This window comes from Lindgomyces ingoldianus (genome assembly GCF_010093535.1).
Source record: "Lindgomyces ingoldianus strain ATCC 200398 unplaced genomic scaffold BDR25scaffold_23, whole genome shotgun sequence".
NCBI lineage: Eukaryota > Fungi > Ascomycota > Dothideomycetes > Pleosporales > Lindgomycetaceae > Lindgomyces > Lindgomyces ingoldianus.
In genome coordinates, this window is record NW_022985184.1 from 535,045 (window position 1) to 558,480 (window position 23,436).

At 49.8% G+C, this 23,436-nt stretch overlaps 10 protein-coding genes across 10 annotated transcripts; 3 read left to right on the forward strand and 7 right to left on the reverse strand.

Moving 5' to 3' along the window:
• Nucleotides 1–935: 935 nt before the first annotated feature.
• On the reverse strand, nucleotides 936–2,920 carry BDR25DRAFT_372638 (alcohol oxidase; the record flags this gene model as incomplete). Its single annotated transcript, XM_033697240.1, has 5 exons — nucleotides 936–1,066; nucleotides 1,121–1,456; nucleotides 1,556–2,477; nucleotides 2,528–2,719; nucleotides 2,756–2,920. 5 exons carry the CDS (start codon nucleotides 2,918–2,920, stop codon nucleotides 957–959), a joined length of 1,725 nt encoding a protein of 574 aa, XP_033545634.1. The 3' UTR covers nucleotides 936–956.
• A 577-nt stretch (nucleotides 2,921–3,497) lies between these two features.
• On the reverse strand, nucleotides 3,498–3,875 carry BDR25DRAFT_177161 (YjgF-like protein; the record flags this gene model as incomplete). Its single annotated transcript, XM_033684177.1, has 1 exon — nucleotides 3,498–3,875. A coding segment is annotated over one exon (378 nt), but the record flags the coding sequence as incomplete, so codon positions are not given.
• Nucleotides 3,876–5,037: 1,162 nt separating this feature from the next.
• BDR25DRAFT_357158 (uncharacterized protein) lies at nucleotides 5,038–6,273 on the reverse strand (the record flags this gene model as incomplete). The annotated part of the gene is made up of 9 exons (XM_033695769.1): nucleotides 5,038–5,175; nucleotides 5,222–5,348; nucleotides 5,378–5,422; nucleotides 5,508–5,567; nucleotides 5,648–5,760; nucleotides 5,811–5,933; nucleotides 5,966–6,061; nucleotides 6,107–6,143; nucleotides 6,194–6,273. The coding sequence occupies 9 exons, from the start codon at nucleotides 6,271–6,273 to the stop codon at nucleotides 5,038–5,040; spliced, it is 819 nt and encodes a 272-aa protein (XP_033545636.1).
• A 37-nt stretch (nucleotides 6,274–6,310) lies between these two features.
• BDR25DRAFT_394617 (uncharacterized protein) lies at nucleotides 6,311–7,175 on the reverse strand (the record flags this gene model as incomplete). The annotated part of the gene is made up of 7 exons (XM_033698323.1): nucleotides 6,311–6,459; nucleotides 6,517–6,604; nucleotides 6,663–6,764; nucleotides 6,800–6,910; nucleotides 6,951–7,034; nucleotides 7,069–7,107; nucleotides 7,155–7,175. 7 exons carry the CDS (start codon nucleotides 7,173–7,175, stop codon nucleotides 6,350–6,352), a joined length of 555 nt encoding a protein of 184 aa, XP_033545637.1. The 3' UTR covers nucleotides 6,311–6,349.
• Nucleotides 6,955–8,348, forward strand: BDR25DRAFT_344056 (uncharacterized protein). The gene is made up of 3 exons (XM_033693896.1): nucleotides 6,955–7,343; nucleotides 7,441–7,628; nucleotides 7,678–8,348. The coding sequence occupies exons 1-3, from the start codon at nucleotides 7,321–7,323 to the stop codon at nucleotides 8,247–8,249; spliced, it is 783 nt and encodes a 260-aa protein (XP_033545638.1). The 5' UTR covers nucleotides 6,955–7,320; the 3' UTR covers nucleotides 8,250–8,348.
• Nucleotides 8,349–8,611: 263 nt separating this feature from the next.
• BDR25DRAFT_264696 (uncharacterized protein) lies at nucleotides 8,612–11,370 on the reverse strand. Its single transcript, XM_033686884.1, has 5 exons — nucleotides 11,046–11,370; nucleotides 10,664–10,995; nucleotides 10,407–10,613; nucleotides 10,302–10,356; nucleotides 8,612–10,252 (listed from the first exon to the last, which is right to left on the reverse strand). The coding sequence occupies exons 1-5, from the start codon at nucleotides 11,236–11,238 to the stop codon at nucleotides 8,820–8,822; spliced, it is 2,220 nt and encodes a 739-aa protein (XP_033545639.1). The 5' UTR covers nucleotides 11,239–11,370; the 3' UTR covers nucleotides 8,612–8,819.
• Nucleotides 11,371–12,244: 874 nt separating this feature from the next.
• BDR25DRAFT_230603 (uncharacterized protein) lies at nucleotides 12,245–13,356 on the reverse strand (the record flags this gene model as incomplete). Its single annotated transcript, XM_033685346.1, has 2 exons — nucleotides 12,245–13,238; nucleotides 13,289–13,356. 2 exons carry the CDS (start codon nucleotides 13,354–13,356, stop codon nucleotides 12,245–12,247), a joined length of 1,062 nt encoding a protein of 353 aa, XP_033545640.1.
• A 404-nt stretch (nucleotides 13,357–13,760) lies between these two features.
• On the forward strand, nucleotides 13,761–17,586 carry BDR25DRAFT_289704 (uncharacterized protein). Its single transcript, XM_033688464.1, has 4 exons — nucleotides 13,761–14,084; nucleotides 14,132–15,340; nucleotides 15,395–17,234; nucleotides 17,298–17,586. The coding sequence occupies exons 1-4, from the start codon at nucleotides 13,769–13,771 to the stop codon at nucleotides 17,374–17,376; spliced, it is 3,444 nt and encodes a 1,147-aa protein (XP_033545641.1). The 5' UTR covers nucleotides 13,761–13,768; the 3' UTR covers nucleotides 17,377–17,586.
• Nucleotides 17,587–17,737: 151 nt separating this feature from the next.
• BDR25DRAFT_335199 (putative MFS multidrug transporter) lies at nucleotides 17,738–19,900 on the reverse strand. The gene is made up of 3 exons (XM_033692988.1): nucleotides 19,371–19,900; nucleotides 18,282–19,308; nucleotides 17,738–18,025 (listed from the first exon to the last, which is right to left on the reverse strand). The coding sequence occupies exons 1-3, from the start codon at nucleotides 19,649–19,651 to the stop codon at nucleotides 17,771–17,773; spliced, it is 1,563 nt and encodes a 520-aa protein (XP_033545642.1). The 5' UTR covers nucleotides 19,652–19,900; the 3' UTR covers nucleotides 17,738–17,770.
• A 1,042-nt stretch (nucleotides 19,901–20,942) lies between these two features.
• BDR25DRAFT_315773 (uncharacterized protein) lies at nucleotides 20,943–22,569 on the forward strand (the record flags this gene model as incomplete). Its single annotated transcript, XM_033691552.1, has 3 exons — nucleotides 20,943–21,008; nucleotides 21,142–21,297; nucleotides 21,355–22,569. 3 exons carry the CDS (start codon nucleotides 20,943–20,945, stop codon nucleotides 22,567–22,569), a joined length of 1,437 nt encoding a protein of 478 aa, XP_033545643.1.
• Nucleotides 22,570–23,436: the final 867 nt, after the last annotated feature.

The window sequence follows — 23,436 nt, forward strand, 5'->3', positions numbered from 1 at the left end:
GCTGGCTAGCTTCTAAGGATCTTATCTTGTATATTTGGATCAGAAAGGTCAATTCAATTGGAGCTTAATATCAATTCTCGATCTCTTCAAATCCTATCTACCCCGTTACCCCTTAACTATTTTGACGAGATCTCAGAGCCTTTCAGGCCATTCCACCTGCAGCCACATTCGATAGCATAGCTGCTAATCCCGAACTTCGAGCCTCCTCCACCTTACATCTCCTCAGCTTCCAGACTCTTCCTGCTGACAGTTAAGAAAACGCACAGATTCCAAATGTCCCCTCAATCCTTTTCTTCCCTCCAGCGCCGAACAGAATTGCCGACTGCCGGAATCTCCAGATCCCCCGACTTCTCGGGTTTCAGGAGTTTCAGTGCTGAAGGTCCCACGCAACCGGGTCACTTTCTGAGGTTAAAGGGAGGCCGGAATAGGAAGTAGGTAGGATTCAGATGCGGGAGTGGGGCGAGGTTGTAGAAAGATGCGAGGTGGAGTTGTTTGTTGGGAGACTTGTTAGGGTTAGATTGTGGAGGAGGGGTTGCGGGAGTCGATGATGGATCGTGGATGGTTCCTGAGGCAGGAGCGTGGGAGAGTTGAGATCCTTGTCGAAGACGCGAAAGCTTATTTCATAACGTTAATTCCCTCGACTAGGGGTGGGATGGGTGGAGGTTTGATCAATGCATTGTTGTGCGAGAAAGGCGCTTCGTTCACAGTTCGCTGGCGCTTATGAAGACAGCAAATTGCTACTGTCTTAGAATGCAGGAGTCTACAATATACAGGTAGCCTATAATGCCCCAAATCGAAAGAAATTTTGTCAAATGCTCAGCACTTCACAGAATCTTTTTTTTTAACCCGCTCGATCCCTTGCATATTAGTACTTACGATAAGACACAATAGAATTACTTTCGGACGAAAGTCCGTCTTCCCTTACCTTATTTCCCTTTCTATCAAGCCTCCAAAAGTCAAACGACAAGACCAAACACTTTGCCAATGATATCGGCGGCCTTCTCGCCCACAATGAGAGCCATGTTGTTAGTGTTCGCACCGATATTCTCAGGAATAATGGATAAATCTACCAAGGATTAGGTTAGGCAACGCACATTTCAAGAAACTAGGAGCAACTTACCCGCACACTTTAATCCCCGTGTCCCATACACATTTAGATACTTATCCACAACCCCACCTTCATCTCTTGGCGCCATCTTACACGTTCCAAGTGAATGCCACGTCGTCTGCACATTTGCACGAACAAAGTCCTCGATTGCTCGATTGTCCTCCTCATCGTATTCAACTGGGGGAATCCTGCTGCGATCCTTGACACTACAAAAGCCACTCGTCTTCAACGGACCTTCTGACAATGCAGCCCGGCTGCCTTCGCGAAACTTGGGATGCCCTGTGGCCACCTCCCCCTCGAAGGCGTTGGTACGCCGATAAATATCACGACCCTTCTTGTACGCCCAAACTAATTTCTTCAAATCAATATCGTTCTTGTCAGACAAGAAGCCAGTGAGGAATTTGGGCGGTACATTTCAATCAGGAGAGGTAATATGAATGCTGCCACGGGGGTAGGGATAAGGCGTATACGATGCCATAGTGACATACTGTTGGACGCCATCTGGTCCTTCATCCAGCATCTTATGGTCGCCCATCAAGCCAGCAATCACGCCCATCAGCATGATCGGCCTTTTCGGACAGTTTGCAAAGTCTTTGTCCCACATCGTCTTGAATTCTGGGCCTAGGGTGGCTACTTCTTCGTTAGTCATCCGCAATTTGCCTCCGATATCAATTCCGTTCCAGCCCAGAATAGAATCTCGTTCCCCGAGAGCTTTGACAAAGTCTCGGCGGCCGGTAATGAGGCCATCCAAGGTTTCGTCGGCTCCGAGGCTCGTTTTATACGTGGGTAAGAGGAAGTGATGGTCTTGATAATTTTCACCTACACCTGGAAGATTGGAAACGAGTAGGATATCCACCCCAGCTTGAAGCTCCTTGTTCCCGACACCAGATCGCTCTAGAATAGATGGTGTCCCGAGAGCGCCCGCAGAAACGACTACTAGCTTCCTAGCCTTAATTGTCTTTGCGATCCCTTTAGTGAGGCTAGTCCCCTGCTGAAGAAAGGTCTTCTCGGGCTTATACTCAACACCAAATGCATGATTGCCTTCAAATATAACACGGCTGACCTTGCTCTCGGCGAGGGTGTGGAGATTCTGGTGGTTGCCATCGGCCATTAGAGGATTCACATAGCAATGCACCGCGTCTTGCCTTTTCCCATCCAGTCCTATAAACTTTGCACTTCGATTGAAACCACCAATCGCCTTGAAGTCCTGTAAGTCGTGAATCTCAGGGATTCCATATGACTCCGCGGCGACTAGAAAGTCATCCTGGGGGCCTTTAGGTGCATGAGTGCCGAAGGTAACGTTCACAGGACCAGAGAAGCCGTGTGTGGATTTCTCAAGAAGTTGATCATCAAGGTGAACTGTCTCTAGCTGTGGTTCAAAGTTAACGTTGTGTTAATCAATGACGACTTTCCACTTACCTTCTTTACGTATTCCACTAAGTTCTTGCTATCCCAGCCATCGGTCCTGAAGCTATCAAAATCAACACCTTGGGCACGTGCATACATCATGGCGTTAATGGAGCTACCACCTCCGAGCACGCCTCCGGCCGCAACGATACGTGCTTGGCCATTGAGTGCTGGCTCGCTTTCTGCCTGGTAGAAGATAGCGTTCTAAGAGGTTGGTGCTAGATTAGCGAAGTAAACTACAGGATTGGTAATAATTGGGTCGTTGAGGTTGTTCCTGCCGCGTTCAATTATAAGGATAGTAAGGTTGGGACCTGCTTTAGCGAGACGACCTGCAGCTACACAGGCAGATGTTCCTCCTCCAGCAAAGATGATGTCGTACTCGAGACCATCCTCGTATGTAGACATAACGGTAGGGAGTAGTGTGCAGATAAGAGGAGAATATCTAGTGATCCTGGAGGTTGTAATGATTGCGGCGCTCGGGCAGGAGTGTGCTTTATACACCTGCATGATGACACTAGGCGTGCAGCCAAGCTAACCATTGTCCTTTCATGTACTGTCTCTCATTGATACGGCATGCTCCTCCGAAAGTCCCATTCCAAATAACCATTGACGAGGCGCAGCTAAATCCCAATCTAGTGTGAGGTAATTTCTTCTGTAAGCATTGTCAGCCCAAGCGATCTTAAGGCAAGGTCCCTCGTCAGATTTCAAGGGTATAAGGTACTCCACGCGAAGGACTGTCTACATGAGCCTCGTGTTTCCTGAATTATCTTATAAATTTGACTCTGCGAAAACTCAACTGGCGCACGCTAGGAATGTGTCGTTGATTCAAGCCAGACCAAAACTCTAACTTTTTATTCAACAGTTATTACAACTAAACTAGATCTTGCGGAGAATGGAATAACAGACAATCTAACCCACTCAGCGTTTTTATCTCTTACTCCTTCTCCAACCTTTCCCATATTGTAATCACCCGTCACGTATACACCACAGCCGTTGCCTCGACTTCATACAGCAACTCAGGACTTGCCAAAGCCGCCACGCCAACCAAAGTACTCGGCGGTCTATGCTCTCCGACAAACTCCAACCACAAATTTCCTCTTGTTGACTCTGTCGCATCTAAATTTACGACGAACTGCGTCACTTTGACAATATCCTTGGGCATGGCGCCTGCTGAAGCAAGACATTTTTTCAAATTTTCCAACGCAACTCGAACTTGTTCAGTGAAGGAAGACGGCACTTCCCCCGTTCCATCCATGCCAATTTGACCCGCGATTGAGACAAGCTTTGCGGGGCCGAGAGGCGCGATGCAGACGTGCGAATATGTTGGTTTCATAGGAGCGGAAACATTATCGGGGTTGAGGGTCTGGATTGTGGGGGTGGAGGACGACATTGTATGTTCGTGTGGAGAGGTGCCAAGTCCTTGTCGTTGCTAAGGGCACGATATCATATATACTTTAGGACATGGGATGCTCAAATATATATGGAGGCGAGGAAGTATGAGTAAGATTTTGTTGTGGTGAGCGGGGTTCGTTCTTCTTGAAGGCTGGCTCGGAGATAATAACAGCATGCCGGTTGGATAGATATTTTGCTTTGCGAGTGGCTGGCTATAGTCTAGATATTCTTTTATGGAAAGAAGTTCTTTTGTGTTACTTCGCTTCCTGAGTATGAACCTGAGCTCACTATACTATCATCCTGTCGAACTCTAAATTGCTAATATGCTCGAAGTGCCATAGGAAGCTAGAGAAATATGCATAATCGTTACGATACATCCCTATCTTCTTTCTAGCCGTTCCGCAGAACACCTCACCTTGCTCTCCAACGCTACCTCACAATGAGACGTGATTCCAAAGTATACCCAAACGTCAGAAACAGTACTGGCAAGGAAATGGCCCAGAATACTTAGCCTTTTCGTTTTCCTGGTAAGAACTTATCGCTCATAGAAAAAATAGCAGCAATGGTAGACAGTGGCACGAATCGCATCGCTAGTTCGTGATCCTGGCTAAGCAAATTGCTTTTTTGTTCGACGACTGTGCTTCTTGTATACCAATAGACTTCAAGTGAAACTGTGAGAACATATCCATATTCATCATTGCATTGATCGTGACGCAGGATTCATGGATCGCCCTCAAGCCGTCTTTGTCCCATATCGAATATATAACACCACCAACACCACTATAGTTTAGACCTAGTGTAACCATGTTCTCTTTGATTCCCCTGATGACAACGTCTATTCTGGATCTCATGTTAATAATGAAATGAAGAAGGTTATAGTGCTAGCTGGAGAGTGCGCCTACTATGACATCCCGGAACTTGTCGCAACGCTTTATGGGCCCCAATTTAATCAGAAGGCGGGCTTGAAGAGTAACTGTATTCAGGTAGCGCCGCCGCAAGAATGCGAGAAATAGATATATTACAAGCTTGTGGGTTATTTCGGTGGGTGCCCAAGGGCCCTTGATTTGATGTGGAGCGAGTTGGTCCATAGAAAATATGTCGTCGAAGATTGAGTTAGTTCAGGGATGAGGTCAACCTTTGCCCCAATCCAAACCATTTTGAAGGAGGATGCGGGCCGTACTTCGATGTAATTCCTCGAGATGTCTTCTACTAAGAATAGCCTTTGCCTTGAATTTACAGCATGCATAAGCTGATCTCCTCCAGATATTCTTGCAATTATGTTGAGCCCTTGAACGCCTTCTGCTCCCAACATACTCCTTCTATGTACTCGAAAACCGCAGCCCTGCCCATTTCACACTCCAATGGCGCTTGATCTTGTAAATTGCTAACGAATTTTGGAAATAGCTGGCGTAGCTGACAGGTCAATAATTCGAAGTAGGTTCTTCGACATTCCCCGATGGGAAATCGTACCGTTTCCGGATCCGTGATTGGAGTGTGATAGTTGCGAGGTAGTTCCTCCATTTGGCCGTCGATGTAGAGAACATTTGTCAGTGTGGCGGAAATTTGGAAAGTATAAAACGATGGACTAGCTGTGTGTCACCTGAAAGCTGAGAGTGTGCTAAAATGGCTTATCAAGGTAGCGTAGCGTCGCAACAATGATCTATTATCCCACCAGTTCATGCACACGGTTAATGTCAGCCATCGACTCTATCCATTGACGAAAATCCACGGCGAAATCACAGAACCCAAAGGGGCGGTTTCGAGACAATCACGATAATCTTCTTGCAGTGCCACTCCACAGAATATGTAGGTAGTCTGGCTAGCCATGTGTCTCTCCCATCTGGGATCTCTTTCTTGTTATCTCGCCGACAACTCCTTTTAACTCATTTAGTGGGGATGACACTAGGAATGGAACGATTCCGTCCACAGAAGTGAAGACTATAGGAGTGTGGTGGACGAGAGCAGTCACTATTTGACGATCCAGACAGTTTGGACGAAGATCATCGACCCCTCTAATTTGTGGCATCTTCAAAGAAAGAGCTTTAGAACTAATCGGACTTTACTCAACGACAAGCCTTCGCTCCATATTGCTGTGTACACGAGCGCTTTGTCTTTTCGATGCCTATTTTGGTTTTGAAGCTTTGCCCGTAAACACTATCAATACCAACGATACAAGTTTTTAAGATGCAGAGCCGTCACCGTAGCAGGAATAGTCATTCCTTCCCTCTCCTTTGCTCTTAGATCTTTTCAACATTAATTACCCCCTTTTGGGTTGTCTACTGCGACCTAGTCTTCAAACAACCTACTCCCATGATGATGAAATGATAACTTTCTAAAGCGTTTTCGTACGTTTGACAAAGAAGCATGGAACAAGTCTCTTGATTCTAAATAGAGGGCCGTCTATCTATTATTTGAGTGATTCGGATCTAGGGACAGAAACATCTAGATCCGAAGGTGGATGTCACTACCATGGGTTAGGGAGGTGATTACGTGGGCGCATCTCGGGGCGATAGAGTGGGAGTGGGTTATTATGAAGAATAAGGGCACGCTGGCTGCGAAGATTTAGTATTAGTAAGATGATGGGTCGTGGGAGAGAACTACTAGTCAACTGTCTCCATCTCGCTCTAGGAGGTCACCGTGCAATTTGAGAAGGCTGCGGAGTCTGACTTGTAGAGTGCCATTTACGGACGTGAGTATCTTTAGAAAAAATTCAGAGCACAGATTGAAGAGGAATTATGACTAGTGTTTTACTGACCTTGTAGGAACAATGCCAGGTGGTGGCCGCCCAATATGTCGCGGAAGGTTGAATGTTTGAGACCGCCCGAGCTTTTTGCGTGGCAAAAATACTCAACGTTGCCTAAGAATTTGTGACACCTAACTTTCGTCGAATACATTCTGTAGCCTTGTAGGGGGTATGAGTTGTGAAAGAAGTGATGTGTTGTGGACTGAGGGTGAGACGCCAAGCCCAAGGTTGATTGGGCAGCTAATCGAGAGCCCTCTGGACTTACACATTCGTCATCTTGTCTTCTTCTAATCCTTTCACACCCTCGTTTATCTCTATGAGAAGGGGGCGGGAGGTGACTTCGACTTGCAAAGGTAGAAAAGCGGCGTCTTCCAGAGTCAGCATCTTATCACGACCACTAGTGATTGATTTGCTCTACCGCTCTTTCTCTTTCGGGAGCTTTCTTTCCGAAGATTGTCTACAGGCGGTTGCCCCGCGACTTTGACCTCATCCTCAATCTCTCACAATCACTATTCCGTCTCTCATCTTCATGAATTAGCAGCCATTGCCATGACCACGTCTACTTAAGAGGTACCTTTCACCGTTTCGTAACCCACACATCCTAGGTGCGCCCACCAACCCCTCGCCTTGAAGTCAGAAGAAACCCCAATGAGGCTCTAAGCACCCCATAATGGCAAACCTCCGGCCACCACGGTACGTTCCAAATTTCCTCCATATTTCCACCAGCCCATCTAAACCTATTGAAACCTACATCACCATCTTCTCACCCCACTAACAGCTCCTACTGCAGTCCCCACATTGGATTCTTGCTAAACGAAACAAAGGGGCGATTTGTCGGGCAATCTAGTCTGGGCCGACCATACTACGATGACAACGGGCCAAAAATGACAAGTCTGTTAAATTTGCGATTGATGAACAAGGTTCTGGAAAGCCAGGAATTCCCGCAGATGGAGAAGATTGCGTTGATTGTGGCGCTCAGTGAGTGTTGGTCAGGTACAGTAACTGTAACAGTCGCTTACCCGATCAGTCAAATCGGCGACTCTCCCGGACGCAAACGAGTCGAGGGAGTTCGATCAAATCAATGACCCCACAAGGAATCAAGAGCCAATCCGAGCCAAACCTCTTCGCCCAGCACCTCACCAATTGTCAAACAATCTCTGTAAAACAGGGCAAATTGTCGCACAGAACGGTCTCCAGATCAAGGGCATGGGAAGAAGCGGCTTTCCACCGAACATCCCGACAAATCTAGCTCAAAACAAAAGCCAAAAGCGGCGTCGATCGCACAACCCATCTCCGGAGCCCAGGGTCTACAACTTTCAAAGTCCAATTGTCAAGCTTCCCTTCAACGACAACAGAAAACCCGTAAAGAAAGATATAAGAGCAGAAAAGAAGCTCAATGATCAAAACCCTCTCCAGCCATCGACTACCTCAAAGCCGTCCTTTGCATTCAATAACTCTCCTTACGAACACAATTCGACGAATAGCCACGAGCAGTCGTCGGCTGCGAAGAAGCAAAAGACAGTTCCCATGGGTTCAAAAGGAAGACAGAAAAGGAACAGAAAAGCGAGGAAGGGGGCATTTAGGGTTTCTAGATCGTAGTGAAAGGGGTCGTCTGGTTGGAATGCATAGTTTCTCATGTAGATGCCAGACATTATGGGTTTAGGCAGTTACCGAAAGAGAATACCTGGGTGAGCTAAGAGGATCTTATGTCTATGTTAGATCTTCTGAAGGATTATTTGAATAAAACCTTCTCCCTATGCTTCCACACCGGCGCAAGCAGGAATATCGCGTACATCCCGTGAGCCGGATTAACTACGTCGCCCACCTAGTGTATCCGATCCAACATAAACTCTCACTTCAACCAGACAGTTCATCATTCACCATCTTTTCCCAATACTACTATAACAGGAAGGAGAAATTACACATTGCATTACATTAAAATCTCTACAATCCAATCCGTTCCCAAATTCCCAAGATCACACTCATCAACTCAAACTAAACTCGAACCGGTAATCCAAAAAAGAACCAAAATTGCGAAGAATGCAGGACATGGATACCACTACTATGCTTATACTGATACTGATCGTGACTATGCCTGTGCTCATTCGCAGTACATGCACAATCCTGATCCTCCCCCTCTCTTCTCTACTCCCACGCCCACGGCTACATTTACATCCTCCGCTCCTGCCCCTCGTAATAAGACTGTGTAGGCGCCTGACTCACCCTCCTAACGCCCTGCCCAAACTCACTTCCCACCGGACTCGGTTCCCCAAAGCTCCTTGGCGTGACTGGCGTTAGGGGCATGCCCGACGTCACCGTCTGGCCAGAAAGACTTCTCCCATGGCTGAATCCTGGACGATATCCCCCATTGTCATGGGGGTATTGTCGGGAGTGGTGCGGGCTTGCTCTTGCGCTATGGAGGCCGGACGGCACTGGGGCGGGATATATCCCGTCTTCATCTCCGTTCCTATTCATATTCTGGCCCGGCGGCGGCGGCGAGCGTATAGCACTCATTTCGGACAGTGGAGGCGGATAATAAGTATTCCTATAATCATCCGGCCACTCCCCCCCTTGCACTGGTTGCGGCGAATGCGAAGGCGAGTATCCAAACGGTTGCTGCACTTGATTCGGGATATTTAAGCTTTCCCGTCCATCGCGGTAGTATGGTTGCGGGATTGGCGGCGAGCCTGGGACTGATGATGGTGGGGAATGTGCGTAATCTGGGTCTTTGTACATCGAGGGCGACGCCGGTGGAGGAAATGTATAACCGTTGTCCTGGGGGAGTTCGGCGACTGGTGTTGGTGGAGCTTGGCCTCGGTAGGGTTTTGCCGCCCCTTCTGCATCAGGTCCCCCTGTGTGGTCCCCCTCTGTGTTTTCTAGCTCCGCGGGTTGTGTTGGGGCACTGCGATGGTCCTTCTTTATACAGCAGAAGAAGACACCAAGGGCAATGCAGATCAAGACAGCGGCGCCACCGCCAGCGGCTGCGCCAGCAATAACTTTAGTAGGCGTTTTCTTCCCCCCAGCGGATGTATGTGTAGCCGTCGGCGTCCTAGTCGCTGGTATCGACCTCGTGGGCGTTCGACTTGTGGGCGTATACGCCCTTTGGAAATACGTCGGCAAGAGATTGTTATCCCAGGTCTTGGGTGCTAAAACGGTTGCGCCTCCACTAGCCTGGCCTCCGACCTTCGCAACGATTTCTTCTGGGACTTTGTAATCAGTCACATTGTCGAGGTACTGATACCACTTAGCACTCAGCGAGTTCTCCTTGCCGAGATTCAGGTTATGTTGACCCTGCACTGTAGGCACATCGCACAGTGTCGTGTCATTCGGAAATGTGCCGCCCATGACTATCATTTGCGAACCACGTACAACATTACACGTCAACGAGTGGTGAGGTGCTCCTGGTCCAGGGGCATCTGGGTACCACTTGAGCCACGTAAAACTCGGGAGGGAAAGGATGTACACATCGTCGAAGCCGATTGTGTTGGGAGGCATCGAAGCACCGCCATAAAGGTAGATGTTGTACGATGATCTATCCTTGGCCCACGTGGCGCCGGCGCAGAATCTCCTGCGAGAGTTGGGAATATCGCCGGTTGCAGTTTCTTGCCCAGATCAGCATATTTTGGGGGTGAAAGGGCCACGTCTACATACGTGTATACCATTTATTATCTGAAATATCGAAAACCTTGATCTCAGACATGTTCATCTTACCTTTCTGTCAGTATTTTCGAAAGGAAGTTGACACAATTATCTTACCCCAATTCCTGTGTAGTTTCCTGGACCGCCCGGAAAATAAAGGCCTCCAAAATAGACAAGCATACCAGCGTCCGATGCGGGAATGTAGACCATCACACCTTCTGCACGGGGAATGGAGTCAGGCCCAGTGTTATTTGCCCAGGTGTCTTTGACCATATCATATATAATCAGGTTCGAAGTTGGCATTCTCGCTCCAAATGCTGGGACCTAAGTTTCTCAATGAGTGCTGGGCTTATACGTAATGGGAAATATAATACCGAACTGTTAGACAGCCACCCGCCATAATAGTAACCCTTACCATCCTCTTCCGCAGTAGCTCCCGCTCCATATGACACCCGTTGGATCTGGAAATTTGTGACGCCGGAGGATTTCCACACATTATTCAGGATATCATAACTCCACAAAGAAAGTGCGTCTGGGTTAGCATCATGATACTCTCCTCCGTATAAATGAATCCACTTGTTGACAGGATCCGCCCAAAGAGTTCCACCCTCAACCAAAGGAACCTCTGCCGGTTTGGACAGATTGGCGTGTTGTGTTGGCATTCCATTTGAAATTTCCTTGAGGTCTGAATAGACGAAGTATTTATCTTTTCTGCGCTTTAGAAGACATACAAGCTTAACGGGGCGGTAACTGTACTGGAGTAATTCAGAGAGTTCTGATTCAAAGGGCCCCAGTTCACAATGCCGCCATCGATGTATAGTTTGTCATCGACAATAGCTGTTTGATGTCCGAATTTCCTGCAAAAGTCCTTCAACGGGTCCTTCGATTGTTGTGAAAGAACACCAGTCGACAAGGCGACGATCAAGCCGAAAGAGAGCCAGGACGGCATGTTGGGCTGCCCAGTCTCAAAATTGCTGTATCAGCTCATGGATTCGATGCGCTTGTGTTACACAGCAGGTATTAGGTGGGTATTATGATTGACAGAGGATAAGGAAGATGGGTATACATTGACGGCTGCCCGGATGAGTGGAAAGCTTGAGAGGCTGATGTCGTGAGGTGTGCAGTATATACATGGTGCCACGCAGGAGGCTTTAGGCCAGAGAGTGGGCTTGGCCAGAATCAGGTCTGAGAGGCTTCACCCGCGCCGCAATAGTGTGCCCTATCGCCTGATTTTAGCTCCATTTTGATATGTTGGACGAGAAATATTTCATGGGGCGGATTGGCTGGGTTATCGCCTCTTTGACGAAAGGCTTCACATGCTGACCCATGCTGGCCATGCAGTGACCGACTGGTGGAGCAAAGCCACTCTATGATGTTCGCCACGTGAGTCGAAGCACAACAGCCTTGCCCACTGAGGCCCCGAACCGAAGAAAAGTGAAGCTCTCGGTGGGATGGCAAGATTGAAGCGGCATGCTTGAAATGGGCTGTGGATGAACACATTTTAGTTGGGGATCACTCTGATCAGACGCAGAGCGGGATGTCGCTGTGCTGATGGTTCGCTTGCCAAGTATGCAAGCCACTATTCATCATGCCCACCTCATACTTCAGCTTTTCGCCAGCTGAGCAACCCCACGATCTCGCCATGGCTTTGAGGGAACACCAGACGAAAATGAGTGCCACAGGTGGCGAGTTGGACCAAAGCGGTCAACCCAAATCTCGCACGGGACTTCCCGCAATTGAAAACTATACATTTCGAGCCGGCCAAGCTATGGAATGCGCTTAGCAGTTCAGTTTCCGAGTGACACTTCGGGCTCAGCTAGTTGATGTTAAAAAGTAACGTAGAGACAATATTGCCGTTGGGGGACGCCTCTGGTTCAACAAATCGACGGTTATGAAGTGGGTGACAAGGAATCGACCGCTGTAAATGTTTGGATATACTATTGATGTCCATTGTCCTATAATTTTCCACGACTAAACGCCCAATAGGCTTTCCATGGAAGTCGCCAGTCAGTGGTTCGGAGAGAAGCATCAAAGATGTCAAAATCAACCCTCTGAAGACGATCCAGCCAAGACTGCGTCGCTACGCTTGGCATGAAAACGCCAAAGGCTCGCTCAACATCGGCGAGTTGGGCCTCAGAACTCGCATTCAGTTGTTGAGGGCTGTATCGATTTTTCTCGTCATTTTGGTGTTCAAACTCGTGGCCCAAGTTCCCTTCTGACCGCAACTTGGAGAGCATTTCCCGCGCGGTGATGAGATGGTCACTCGCTCGTGTCGCAACGGCAAATACAGCATCGCGTAAGCCCGGAGCTGCAGAACCTTGCCGGAATACATCTTCCTCCTTCACGTTTGCGTCGGCCATAACATCCAACGGCAGCAGGACCGCACCCTGGAAATGCCCAGACGATCCCGTCACAGAATTACTAGTGCTAAGAGGCCGAGTTGGTGGAAATGCGACTAAGGGAATGCCTCGCAGCACAGCAGCAATGCCCATTGCCTTTCCTATGTGAGAAGCGATGTGGTCGGCGGTGATTGAGGCTAGAGGCAATGCAGACAGTGTCAAGTATAGCATTATGGAGTACGTGTTTTCAGCATACGACTCCAAGGCAGACAGAGTCGGATAAGGCGGGTTTCCAAGAGATTGCTCTCGTGTGTTGATGATGCGCAGGAACCAGTTCTTGCTCAGCCGCGAGCTCCCACCTGAGCGATAGTGGAGTTCCTCGGCAGCTTGAGCCAAGAGGATAGCCGCGGGTTCCTTTGGAGGAGAACCAGCCAGAGCCTTGGTCACTGCATCCTTCCAGAACTGCATGCGCATCATACCAATGGTGGGGGAGCTCGTTTCGTCGGCAACTCGTGCAACGTCGATATTGAAGGCACGGATGGCGAGGTAGGCATCACGACAGGGTGGCGGAATGAAAATCGAGAGGATGTAGGAGGGCGAGTCGTATTTTCTAGGAGTGGAGGTGAGCTGGCTGACAACATTGGGGGGGATTGAGCATACCGGAGGAGATGTGCGCAATAGCCTCTCGCCTTGAAAATTTCCTCGCCGGTCGGGCTTGCAGAATTCATAAGTCGCGAAGCTGAATGCATCTCTCTCGTAGTATGGGCTGTGAGGGGTAGAGGGTTGCGCCTTACGAGGACTGGCAGGAGCTTTGGGGAAAGGCTTGAAGACATTGGAGGAGACTTGAAGGAGGCCACGAAGACTATGCTAGTTTGCCTGAGACCATGGTGCAGAATCCTAATTAGACTAGAAGAATAGCGAGGGAATCGCAAACAGGCACTACACAGCTACACAGGTACAAATACATGGGAGGCGACGGAGTGGTTGGAGTGCAGAGCGATTTTCGAGTGAATGAGGCTTGCCTAGCGCATGACGCTATGGCGGAGATCCTGGCAGGCACGGCCGCGAAAGCGTGTCTGGCGGCGACGCGCCTCAATTCAACGGAAAGTCTACACCAGTCCCACGCACACCAGCACCACCATGATGGACTCAACCGACCTTGATGAGAGGCCGCTGAAAAAGCGCCGCTTCTTTGCTGAAGACTCGTCGCCCATCGCCGTCCGCTCACATCACCACAGCTCTCCGCGAGCCCGCACGCCAGAGTTCGCGTCGCCGCTGCCAGCCCCACATGGCGATGCTGCCAGCCTGATGGAAAACACGTCTAGTGGCGAAGAGGGTCGCGTTGGAGCAAACATTGATGGCTTCGATGTCGGCCTACTCCAGGCAGTCGTGGGGGAGGTACCCCCGTCCGTCTTGGAGACGCTGAAGAGCATGAGTGGGAACGATGTGCAGCGAGGTGTGTGACTCTACACTTGGGAAAGCCTCGGACTGACTCTTTTTTAGCAATAAACATCTACCTCGATGGCTCGTGGAATACAGTCCCTGCCCAAGCTCCCTCTGTCATCCCTCCGTCTCGTCAGTCTTCGCTGCAAATGACACTGGGCAATGGCCCCGGTAGACAGCCCTCCGAGCTATCCAACCCCCCCACCCCTGATTCTTCTGGTGCTTCAACCCCTCTCCTTCCTTCCCTCAAGGCAATGCCCCAAATGCGATATATTGGCTCGTTCGGCGTGGTCGGATGGGCAACAAAAAGTGGAAGGGGCTTGATTAGACACGACGAAAAAATCGCTATTGAACGCACAAAGGTACATGCCCCGGCTGGCAAAGTTGGAAAAGGCGGTCGTATACGAGCGGTGCAGCTCAAAAAACAAGACATCATCGTGAGGTTTACCAACGACAGAGGCGAAGAGGTGGGAAGATTAGAGAACGACTCGGCCGTTTGGATCTCGTCATTGATTGATCAGAAGGTGTGCTCGTTCGAAGGAACGTGTGTGTATGCTCCAGAGAGGCTGCGGACCAGTGAGACAATCTATCTGCAGCTCCGCTGTCACTTGCTCCGGAGTGCCTTCGACAAGCGAAAGAATTTCAAGATGGATAGCAACCGCGAGACCTCGTTCTTCGAGTCAAAAGAAAGCGAGGCCGAGCGAGATCTGCGGCAGCGCCAGGTTGCGCTGGTGAAGCTCTTCGAGGCCATCAGTCTGCAGCCCTCCCGCGTCAACACAACGACCGAGAAGCATAAGCGTCAAGGGCTGCTTCAAGCAGCCGAAATTGCCGAGCAGTACGACCAAAAACCCATGTCAAAGAATGCAGAAACTACGGAGCCTAGCTCCTCGCCACCCTCTGAAGAGGCGGAGGAAGGGCAAGAGCTTGAACAGGACCAGTTGGATTCCCTGTACAAGAAAGCTCAGTCTTTCGACTTCAATACCCCCGAAATGGATCCTGCCGAAACATTTGTATTGGACTTGCGGAAGTACCAGAAACAGGCCCTCCACTGGATGGTCGGAAAAGAAAAAGACGAGGTGCTGCAGCATAAGGAAGCCTCCATGCATCCGTTGTGGGAAGAGTATGAATGGCCGTCGCAGGATGCTGACAATATGCCTGTTCCTATTGTTGACAACCAGGCGATGTTCTACGTCAACCCGTATTCGGGAGAACTCTCCCTGGACTTTCCGAAACAAGAGCAGAATTGTCTCGGTGGTATTCTCGCTGATGGTAAGTGAATTTGAGATCTTTACAATTGCAGCAAGTGCTGACACGCATTGACAGAAATGGGCTTGGGCAAAACTATTGAAATGCTCAGTCTTATTCATACGCACAGGACAGAGCTTACAGACCATGACTCGGGCTTCCTGAACGGTCTTCCCAGGCTTCCGAAAAACAGTAGCGAGGTCGAATGTGCCCCATATACCACTTTAGTGGTGGCGCCTATGTCTCTCCTCGCCCAGTGGCAAAGTGAAGCCGAAAAGGCTTCTAAGGCCGGCACTCTGAAGGTTATGGTCTACTATGGCTCGGAGAAGTCCGCAAATTTGCAGAAGCTGTGCTGTGAAGCCAATGCGGCCAACGCACCCAATGTCATCATCACCAGCTATGGAGTGATCCTGTCAGAGTTCAACCAGGTTGCTGCGATGGAGGGCAATCGAGGCTCGCATGGAGGGCTCTTCTCTCTGGACTACTTCAGAATCATCCTGGATGAAGCCCACTTCATTAAGAACAGACAGTCGAAGACAGCAAAGGCTTGCTACGAGCTCAGCGCAAAACACCGCTGGGTACTGACGGGCACGCCTATCGTTAACAGACTTGAGGATCTGTTTAGCCTGGTGCGCTTCCTTAAGGTCGAACCTTGGAGTAACTTCTCATTCTGGAAGACTTTCATCACTGTGCCTTTTGAGTCAAAAGACTTCATTCGAGCCCTTGATGTTGTCCAGACTGTACTCGAGCCCCTCGTCCTCCGCCGAACGAAGGATATGAAGACGCCCGATGGCGAAGCTTTAGTACCCCTTCCTCCCCGCACAATCGTAATTGACAAGATTCAACTTTCTCAGGATGAGAGGGATGTGTACGATCATATCTTTCTGCGAGCAAAGCGCGTGCTCAATGCTAACGCTGAGGCGGGAACGCTTTTGAAATCCTACACTACCATCTTTGCTCAGATTCTCCGTCTTCGGCAGTCCTGCTGCCATCCTATACTGACCCGGAAGCAGGTCATCGTCGCTGACGAAGAAGATGCGGCACTGGCATCCGATCTCGCAAACGGTCTAGCGGACGACATGGATCTCCAATCTCTCATTGAACGCTTCTCTTCCGAAGGCGACCAGGACGTCAACACATTCGGCGCTCATGTCCTGAAGCAGATCCAAGACGAAGCGGATAGCGAGTGTCCCATTTGCTCCGAAGAACCAATGAACGAGCAAGCAGTTACTGGGTGCTGGCACAGCGCGTGCAAAGAATGCCTTCTAAACTACATCAACCACCAGCGCGACAAAAACATCGTCCCTCGCTGTTTCAACTGCCGCGAACCCATTAATGCACGCGATGTCTTCGAAGTCGTACGCCATGAGCATTTCGATGACGACGAGAGCAACCTCCGTAGCGATTCGCGAGAATCGAGTCCCCCGGCGGTATCACAGACTCCACGGGTTTCTCTCCGACGAATTGGTATCACGGGATCAGCAAAAACGCAAGCTCTTCTTACGCATCTTAAAACGATTAGAAAAGAAGATAAGAAAACTAAATCTGTGGTTTTCTCGCAATTTACATCTTTCCTCGACCTCATCGAACCCGCCCTGCGTCGCGACCACATCCCATTCCTCCGCTTCGACGGCACAATGCCGCAAAAACTTCGCGCGACCGTTCTCACCGAGTTCGCAAATTCACATAAACCCTACGTCCTATTGCTCAGCCTACGGGCCGGAGGCGTCGGGCTGAATCTCACTTGTGCAAAGCGAGTATTTATGATGGATCCGTGGTGGAGTTTCGCAGTTGAGGCGCAAGCTATTGATCGTGTGCATCGGATGGGTCAGGAGAGCGAGGTTAATATTGTTAGGTTTGTGGTTGAGGGTAGTATTGAAGAGAAGATGTTGAGGATTCAGGAGAGGAAGAAGTTTATGTGAGTTTGTGATTCCCCTATTCCTGATTTGTGTATATGAGGTGAGGCTAATGTGGGGTATAGTGCGAGTTCTCTGGGTATGATGAGTGATGAAGAGAAGAGGGTACAGAGGATTGAGGATATTAAGGAGTTGCTTAGTTAGACAGCAGAGGGCTTGTGTGTCTGTCTGGTTTTGAGGGTTAGGGTGGATATGCTGACATTTTGACAATTCTCGAATATCAACTCAGCTTCGCTTGTTGTAAAACGCTAGTATATATATCACGGGATGCTCTCTTTGTGTGGATATACATCAATTCGCAATTACATAATTAGCATTGTACAGGCGCATGGATTCATGTTTTCGGCGTTTGCGGTAGGTCATCTCAAGTATCCTGGGAATGGATTAATATGACCTAGTGATCGAATTGTAGACACGCATTGCACTTGTAAGATTAAACACATGAAGAAAGAAGCCTATAAAAAGACTCTCCTGGCCTTTTCACACTCTGACTTTACATCCCCCACGCTACTCTTACCCTTCCGTTCACCCCTCCATCTCACAACTTCAATTGAAACCTAGGATTCGTCCTGATCCTCTCCCCATATTTCCAAAATACCCAAGGTAGCGGACACATAGCCAGAGCCAAAAACCCTAACAACGAATTTCCCCATCCTAATCCGAGGGCTTCGTACATAGAGCGGCCAGCGAGTGGGACTAGCGCGCCGATGAGTGAGCGGACGGCTGTGGAGGCCGCCATGGCGGAGGCTTCGTATAGGGGGTGCGCGTCGATGAAGTAGGTTGCGACACACATCTGTGGAGGTGGGTTAGCGGGGTTGGCTGGGAGGGCGGGGGAAGGGGAATGGAGGAGAGAGGGTTAAAAGGAAGGGCGGGAGGGGGAGGGAAAGAGGGAAAGAGAAAGAAGGAGGGGGAAAAGAGTAAGGGGGAATGGGGAAGATGGATGAAAATAAGCGGAGAGAAAGAAGAAGAGAGGGAGTGGGAAAGAGAAAGAGGTATATAGAGATAGAAGGGAAGAAGGAGAAAGATATAGGAGAAGGAAAGAGACTCACAAATAGCATATTCACACCAATGCCAATAACAACTGTTCCAATAATTGGTACAATCCAATGTGTCTTCGACTGTGCGCTCCATCCATACCAAAACAGTCCCACGGGAATACAAAAACACGACGGGATAAGCGGCGGGAGTCTATACTCTGGTTTAAACCGACCGTGGACTGCCAGTTTCTTTAAAAGACGGTCTGACACTATCCCCCCGATTAACAACCCGATGAAAGACCCAATTCCCATGCCCAGGTAGGTTAGCCCGATTGTGCCTTGGCTGAAGTGGTATTGAAATTGGAAGACAAGCGGGAAGGTGGTGAAGAGAAGGTACATGTAGCCGTAGATGACGCCTTGGTAAAGGGAAAGGCTTGCAACGATTGGGGAGAGGAAGAGAAGGCGAAGAGGGCGGATGATGGCGTGCGCGAAAACATGCGATGCTTTTCGATCAAGATCCAAGGCTGTGCGGAGATGCGGGTTTCCGGATTCCTTTTTCAGTCGCACGACTTTGCGGTCCAGGAGCGTTGGTGGGTAGGTTTCTTCTTGCAGGAGAAAAGATGCGAGTGCCCCGGCACCAGATGCGATGGCGAGAACCCAGCATATCCATCGCCAGCCGATGCTCTGCCCCATGTAGCCACCTGCAATGGGACCGAGGATTGGTCCCATGAGCGGCCCCAGAGACCATATTGCGATGATCTTCCCGCGATTCTCTGGTTTGATGAGGTCGCCGAATGTCCCTGCGCCGATGGTAATCGGACATCCTCCAAAAGTCCCCGCAAGGAAGCGGAAGACGATGAGAGCGGAGAGACTAGGGGACACCGCGCAGGCGATGTTGAACACGGTGAATAGTACGTTGCAGGTTAGGTAGATGGGGAGTCTTCCGTACAACTCGCTCAGCGGTCCGAGAAACAGGGGCCCGAAGAAATAACCTAATACCCAGACGGAGACGACAAAGGAGGCTAGCAGTGGGTTTGAGGAGTGGTATGTTGCCATTACATCTGCGATTGCTGGGGCGAACATCGTCGAACCCAAAGGCCTGAAAAAGCTATTAGCTCTCCAATACCGAGATGCAAATGCATTTGAACGGAGAGAACGAACGTTAGGAATGTGCAATAGCATATGACTATGATGTTCTTCGCCTTCTTCCCATTTGGCCAATTGACCGGCCTGTGAGGGTCGTTTTCGCCATCCCAGTCCACGAGGTTTAAGCTATCCCCATCTCCACCACCACTATTGTCGTCCTTCTCTTCAATTCCTCGAGCATCCTGCTTTTCGATATCCTCTTTTTTAACATCCTGGGGAGACGGTTGGATTTGCTGCGAGTCAATGGCTTCTGAAACGGTGGAATCAGCTTCAGAAGGGAGCTCTGCAGTTCCCATGCTTAACGCTCAATAGAATACGCGGAATTAGGACGGAATGACTGCACGGAAATGGGCTGACTTCAATGCATGGCTTTAACGCATCTCCATCAACGCAAATTCAAGACCAGATAGAAACGCAAAACGCGACAAGAGAGGAGGTGAAAATGACACCGCCATTCTTTATCCGTATTCCTTTCGACAGCACGATGGATCGTCAAGGAAGGTGTCAACCGATCCATGGGCAGGTGCACGCGAATGGCACCAGGCGAAGACGAGACGGGGTGGTGATCCTGGAGCCTCGCGAGCCGAGGCCGCCCTTTCTTTTTTGCGGGGTGGAGCGATTTCCCAGCCGCCCTTCAATTGTCCTCGTCTTCTGCGCAAGGGCTCGAGGGCTGTTTGTAGTTACGACTACTACCTGGAAAAGTTACTCGCTGCCTGCGATAGTTATATGCTGCCTGCTCAGTATCATATTTCCTAGCTCGCTCCCCTGTGGTATAGACTCTCAGATACGCTCCTTTTAACAATTAACTCGGTCCTCCATGATCTGTGTGCTCCCAACAAAGATAAAGAAGGGAACTTTCAGACGGCTCTCACGTGATAGAGACCGTGCTCTTCACTTCCCGGGCCGCGAAGCCCTGACGAAGTCCGGGCGTCGACAACAATCTGGACCTCAGATTCAACAATCTAACCTTCCAGCACTGATGCTTCATCCTACTCATTGTCCAGTCATGATTCATCAGTTCATCAATTCGCTCTCTTTAACTACTGGAATCTGTGCCGACAATCCGTCGTCATGAAAAGTGCCTTCCTCAGGATCTAGCCAATTGCGAACGCAAAATCAAGCCCTGGCGATAACAAAACGCCTTGCAATTCTACAAGCTCAGAGCCTTTCGCCAGTCCGGCGACACTGTCTCGACGACCCTCCAGTCTTGTTGTGTTTCGCAAGTCTCCATCGGATACTTTAAATCCACGAGCAGTTTCCCATTCGCTCGGCATTATTGTTAACGACACGGCGCGCATGGTCTTGTCGTCGCGGCCGCCTAAAGCCCACCAATCCGCGACCGTGGCTTTCTCTCTGGAACAGTGGGCGCTGTTCGTCTGAACCGCCCCCTGGACACCTCCAAGTCCCGCAGCCCCCTCCATATTTGTGAATTGTTCGCATTCGCTTTCTCTTCGCAGACAGCTCATGATTGAACCCGCAAACCGGAGTTTTTTCTGTCCAAAGCCAGCCGCTCGTGCATCCCATCGGATTCTCATCTCGGGGCCTGTCGACGTGTGATTGACCCGGTTGATCCTGGGTCCCCTCCAGATGCCCCGTTTAGGCCACAAGAAGTCCAGGAACGGTTGCCGGCAGTGCAAGGCAAGACACGTTAAGGTGAGCCCGTCCCTAGAGCATTACCCGGTGGTCCATACCACTACGTTCCTAAGACTCGGTACCATGGCGCTGGAATAGGTCACGATATTTGTTCATTCCAACGAAAGGCTGACTGAGTGTTCTTAACGTCCAGTGTGACGAGCAGAAGCCGTGCTCGAGCTGTGCCCGTCATGGTGTCCAGTGCAGCCTAATCACGTGGGATCCCAATTCTCCAGCGCCACCCCTCATAAAGCAAGAACCAAGCAATGGAACTACCCGGCGTCGAGCGTCAAAAACAATATCAAGAAAGGTGTGCTAAATATCTCTAAAATCCGTTGATAAGTGAGTGTACTAAGCAGTTACACAGAATTCCCAAGTTCCGACCCCAAGATCACTGCCCATAGAGTACGTGCTGAATCCATCGCCGGCACCGACCGCAGGGACATCCGATGTCGAATCCTCTCATTCGAGTCACGATCCTTTTCCGTACCTGACTAAATTTCTTAATGGATCCGAGTCCACCCAGCCAAACTACTGGGTTCGCGACTTAGAGTTAATGTGGGACCAACCCCTAAAAGCCACTGGCTCTCAAGCATCGCTGTATACTGAACGCTACCTCAGGCACCACTGGACCACTGAAGCATATACTACGTTATCAAGTAGAGAAGATGTCCGGCAGATGTGGCAGAACACAGCCCCTAAGCAAGCAATTATCCACCAATTTCTAATGCACGAGCTCCTAGCCTATTCCGCACTACACATGGCTTACTCTTGCCCCGGTCAGCGGAAAGGATACTATGCCCTTGGTACACACCACCAAGACCTTGCCATTCGAGCCATGAGGCAGTTTCTCCCCAGCATGACACCAGAAAACGATGCTCCCGCACTGTTTGCTACCTCGAGCCTCGTCCTCTTGACCGTATTGGCAGCAAACGCGTTAGACGCTTCACGCTCGAACCTACAATCCCCCATCGACGATCTCCTCGACGTATTCGCTCTAGTGCAGGGCATGCACTTCATCCTTTCCTCGTATGCTCCTATTGTCGCAAAGCACCCAATTGGCATCCTCGTTTCCAACCATGGGTCTAAAGAGATAATGCCTCCCCTCCCCATCCTCGACGAATCCTGCCACCACATTAATGACCTTCTCACTCTAATTCAAACAGAAGATATAGAGGAAGATGTCCGAACAGAGTGCGTCAGCGCGATAATCACATTCCAAGAGTTCACGCAAGTCACTGCTGGGCCGTATCTGGACAGCCGAGAGCTAAGAATGATGTTCATCTGGCCATCCAAGCTCAGTGTGAATTATCTCAACATGCTCCGCCAAAAAGAACCGGTTGCCGTTGCCATCCTCGCGTATTACGCTACCATCTTATATGCGGCCGAGTCTGTTCACTGGTTTATGAGTGGTTGGGCTCAGCGCATTGTCGGCGCTATTTCAGAGATTGTGGATCCCAGCTGGCTACGAGCAATGCAGTGGCCTATCCAGGTCGTCACTTCTACTATTTCTACACAGCAGCAACAAGAACGCGAACGCGAACGCGAGCGAGAACGGCGAAACTCGAGTACAGTGACCTGACGTCGTTCTGGTGCCTGTCGACATTTCTCAATGTCGTTACAAGCGCGTGGTGATCCATGCGCTGAACATAACACGTCACATCACTTCCGTTGGGTGAGAGTGAGCTGCGGCAAGCCGCATGCATATACCCTAGCGAGGCCACATCCAGAAATTCGGGTACAGGAGTTTTGGGGTCTCTTTTCACTCACGTCACATGGGTAGCTGGCGAAAAATGCTCGATCCAAGATTGGACTACATATCTTAGATGATTCTTTTATCGCGGCACAGCTTCTTCCAGCTAGTCTAAGCCGCATGGATCAGCGGGCCTTAGTTTTTTCTGTGATATGTCTTGTTCTTATGGATGTTTTGTTATATTGCGGCGAGGACGGGTAAGCACGAACAATCGAACGAGGGGAGATGAGGACCGGAGTTTGTCCAGCATTCCCCAGTTTCTAGTCTCGATTCGGCGCTTCGGACGAGATATTATTCACCACTTTCTGCTTCTGATCTGTTCATACCACTTCAAACTTCTTCCAGACTACTCTCATACTGCTTTTAATCTCGATCCACAGCATCAGGTATTAGGTAGCATCGTATTGTACTGTAATGTATTGGAACGTACACGGATCTTGGTTTGCCTTGCTGCCTTTTTCGACATCAGGATGAATGGATGGAGGGATAGTTCAAGGAGGGCGGTTGTGCGGCGCTGGACTAGTAGAGGAAGGAAGGTGCCCAGGGAAAGACGGGTGTTGGCTGACGATATTAGTGCACGTGGACTGGTGGCACCTTAGCGTAAGGTCCCGGCCATCAATGCACTAATCCGCAACTCTCTCTAGGCAGCGGGTACAACGAGTGTGAAGAGTGCAAGTGCAAGTGCCGAGACAGGCG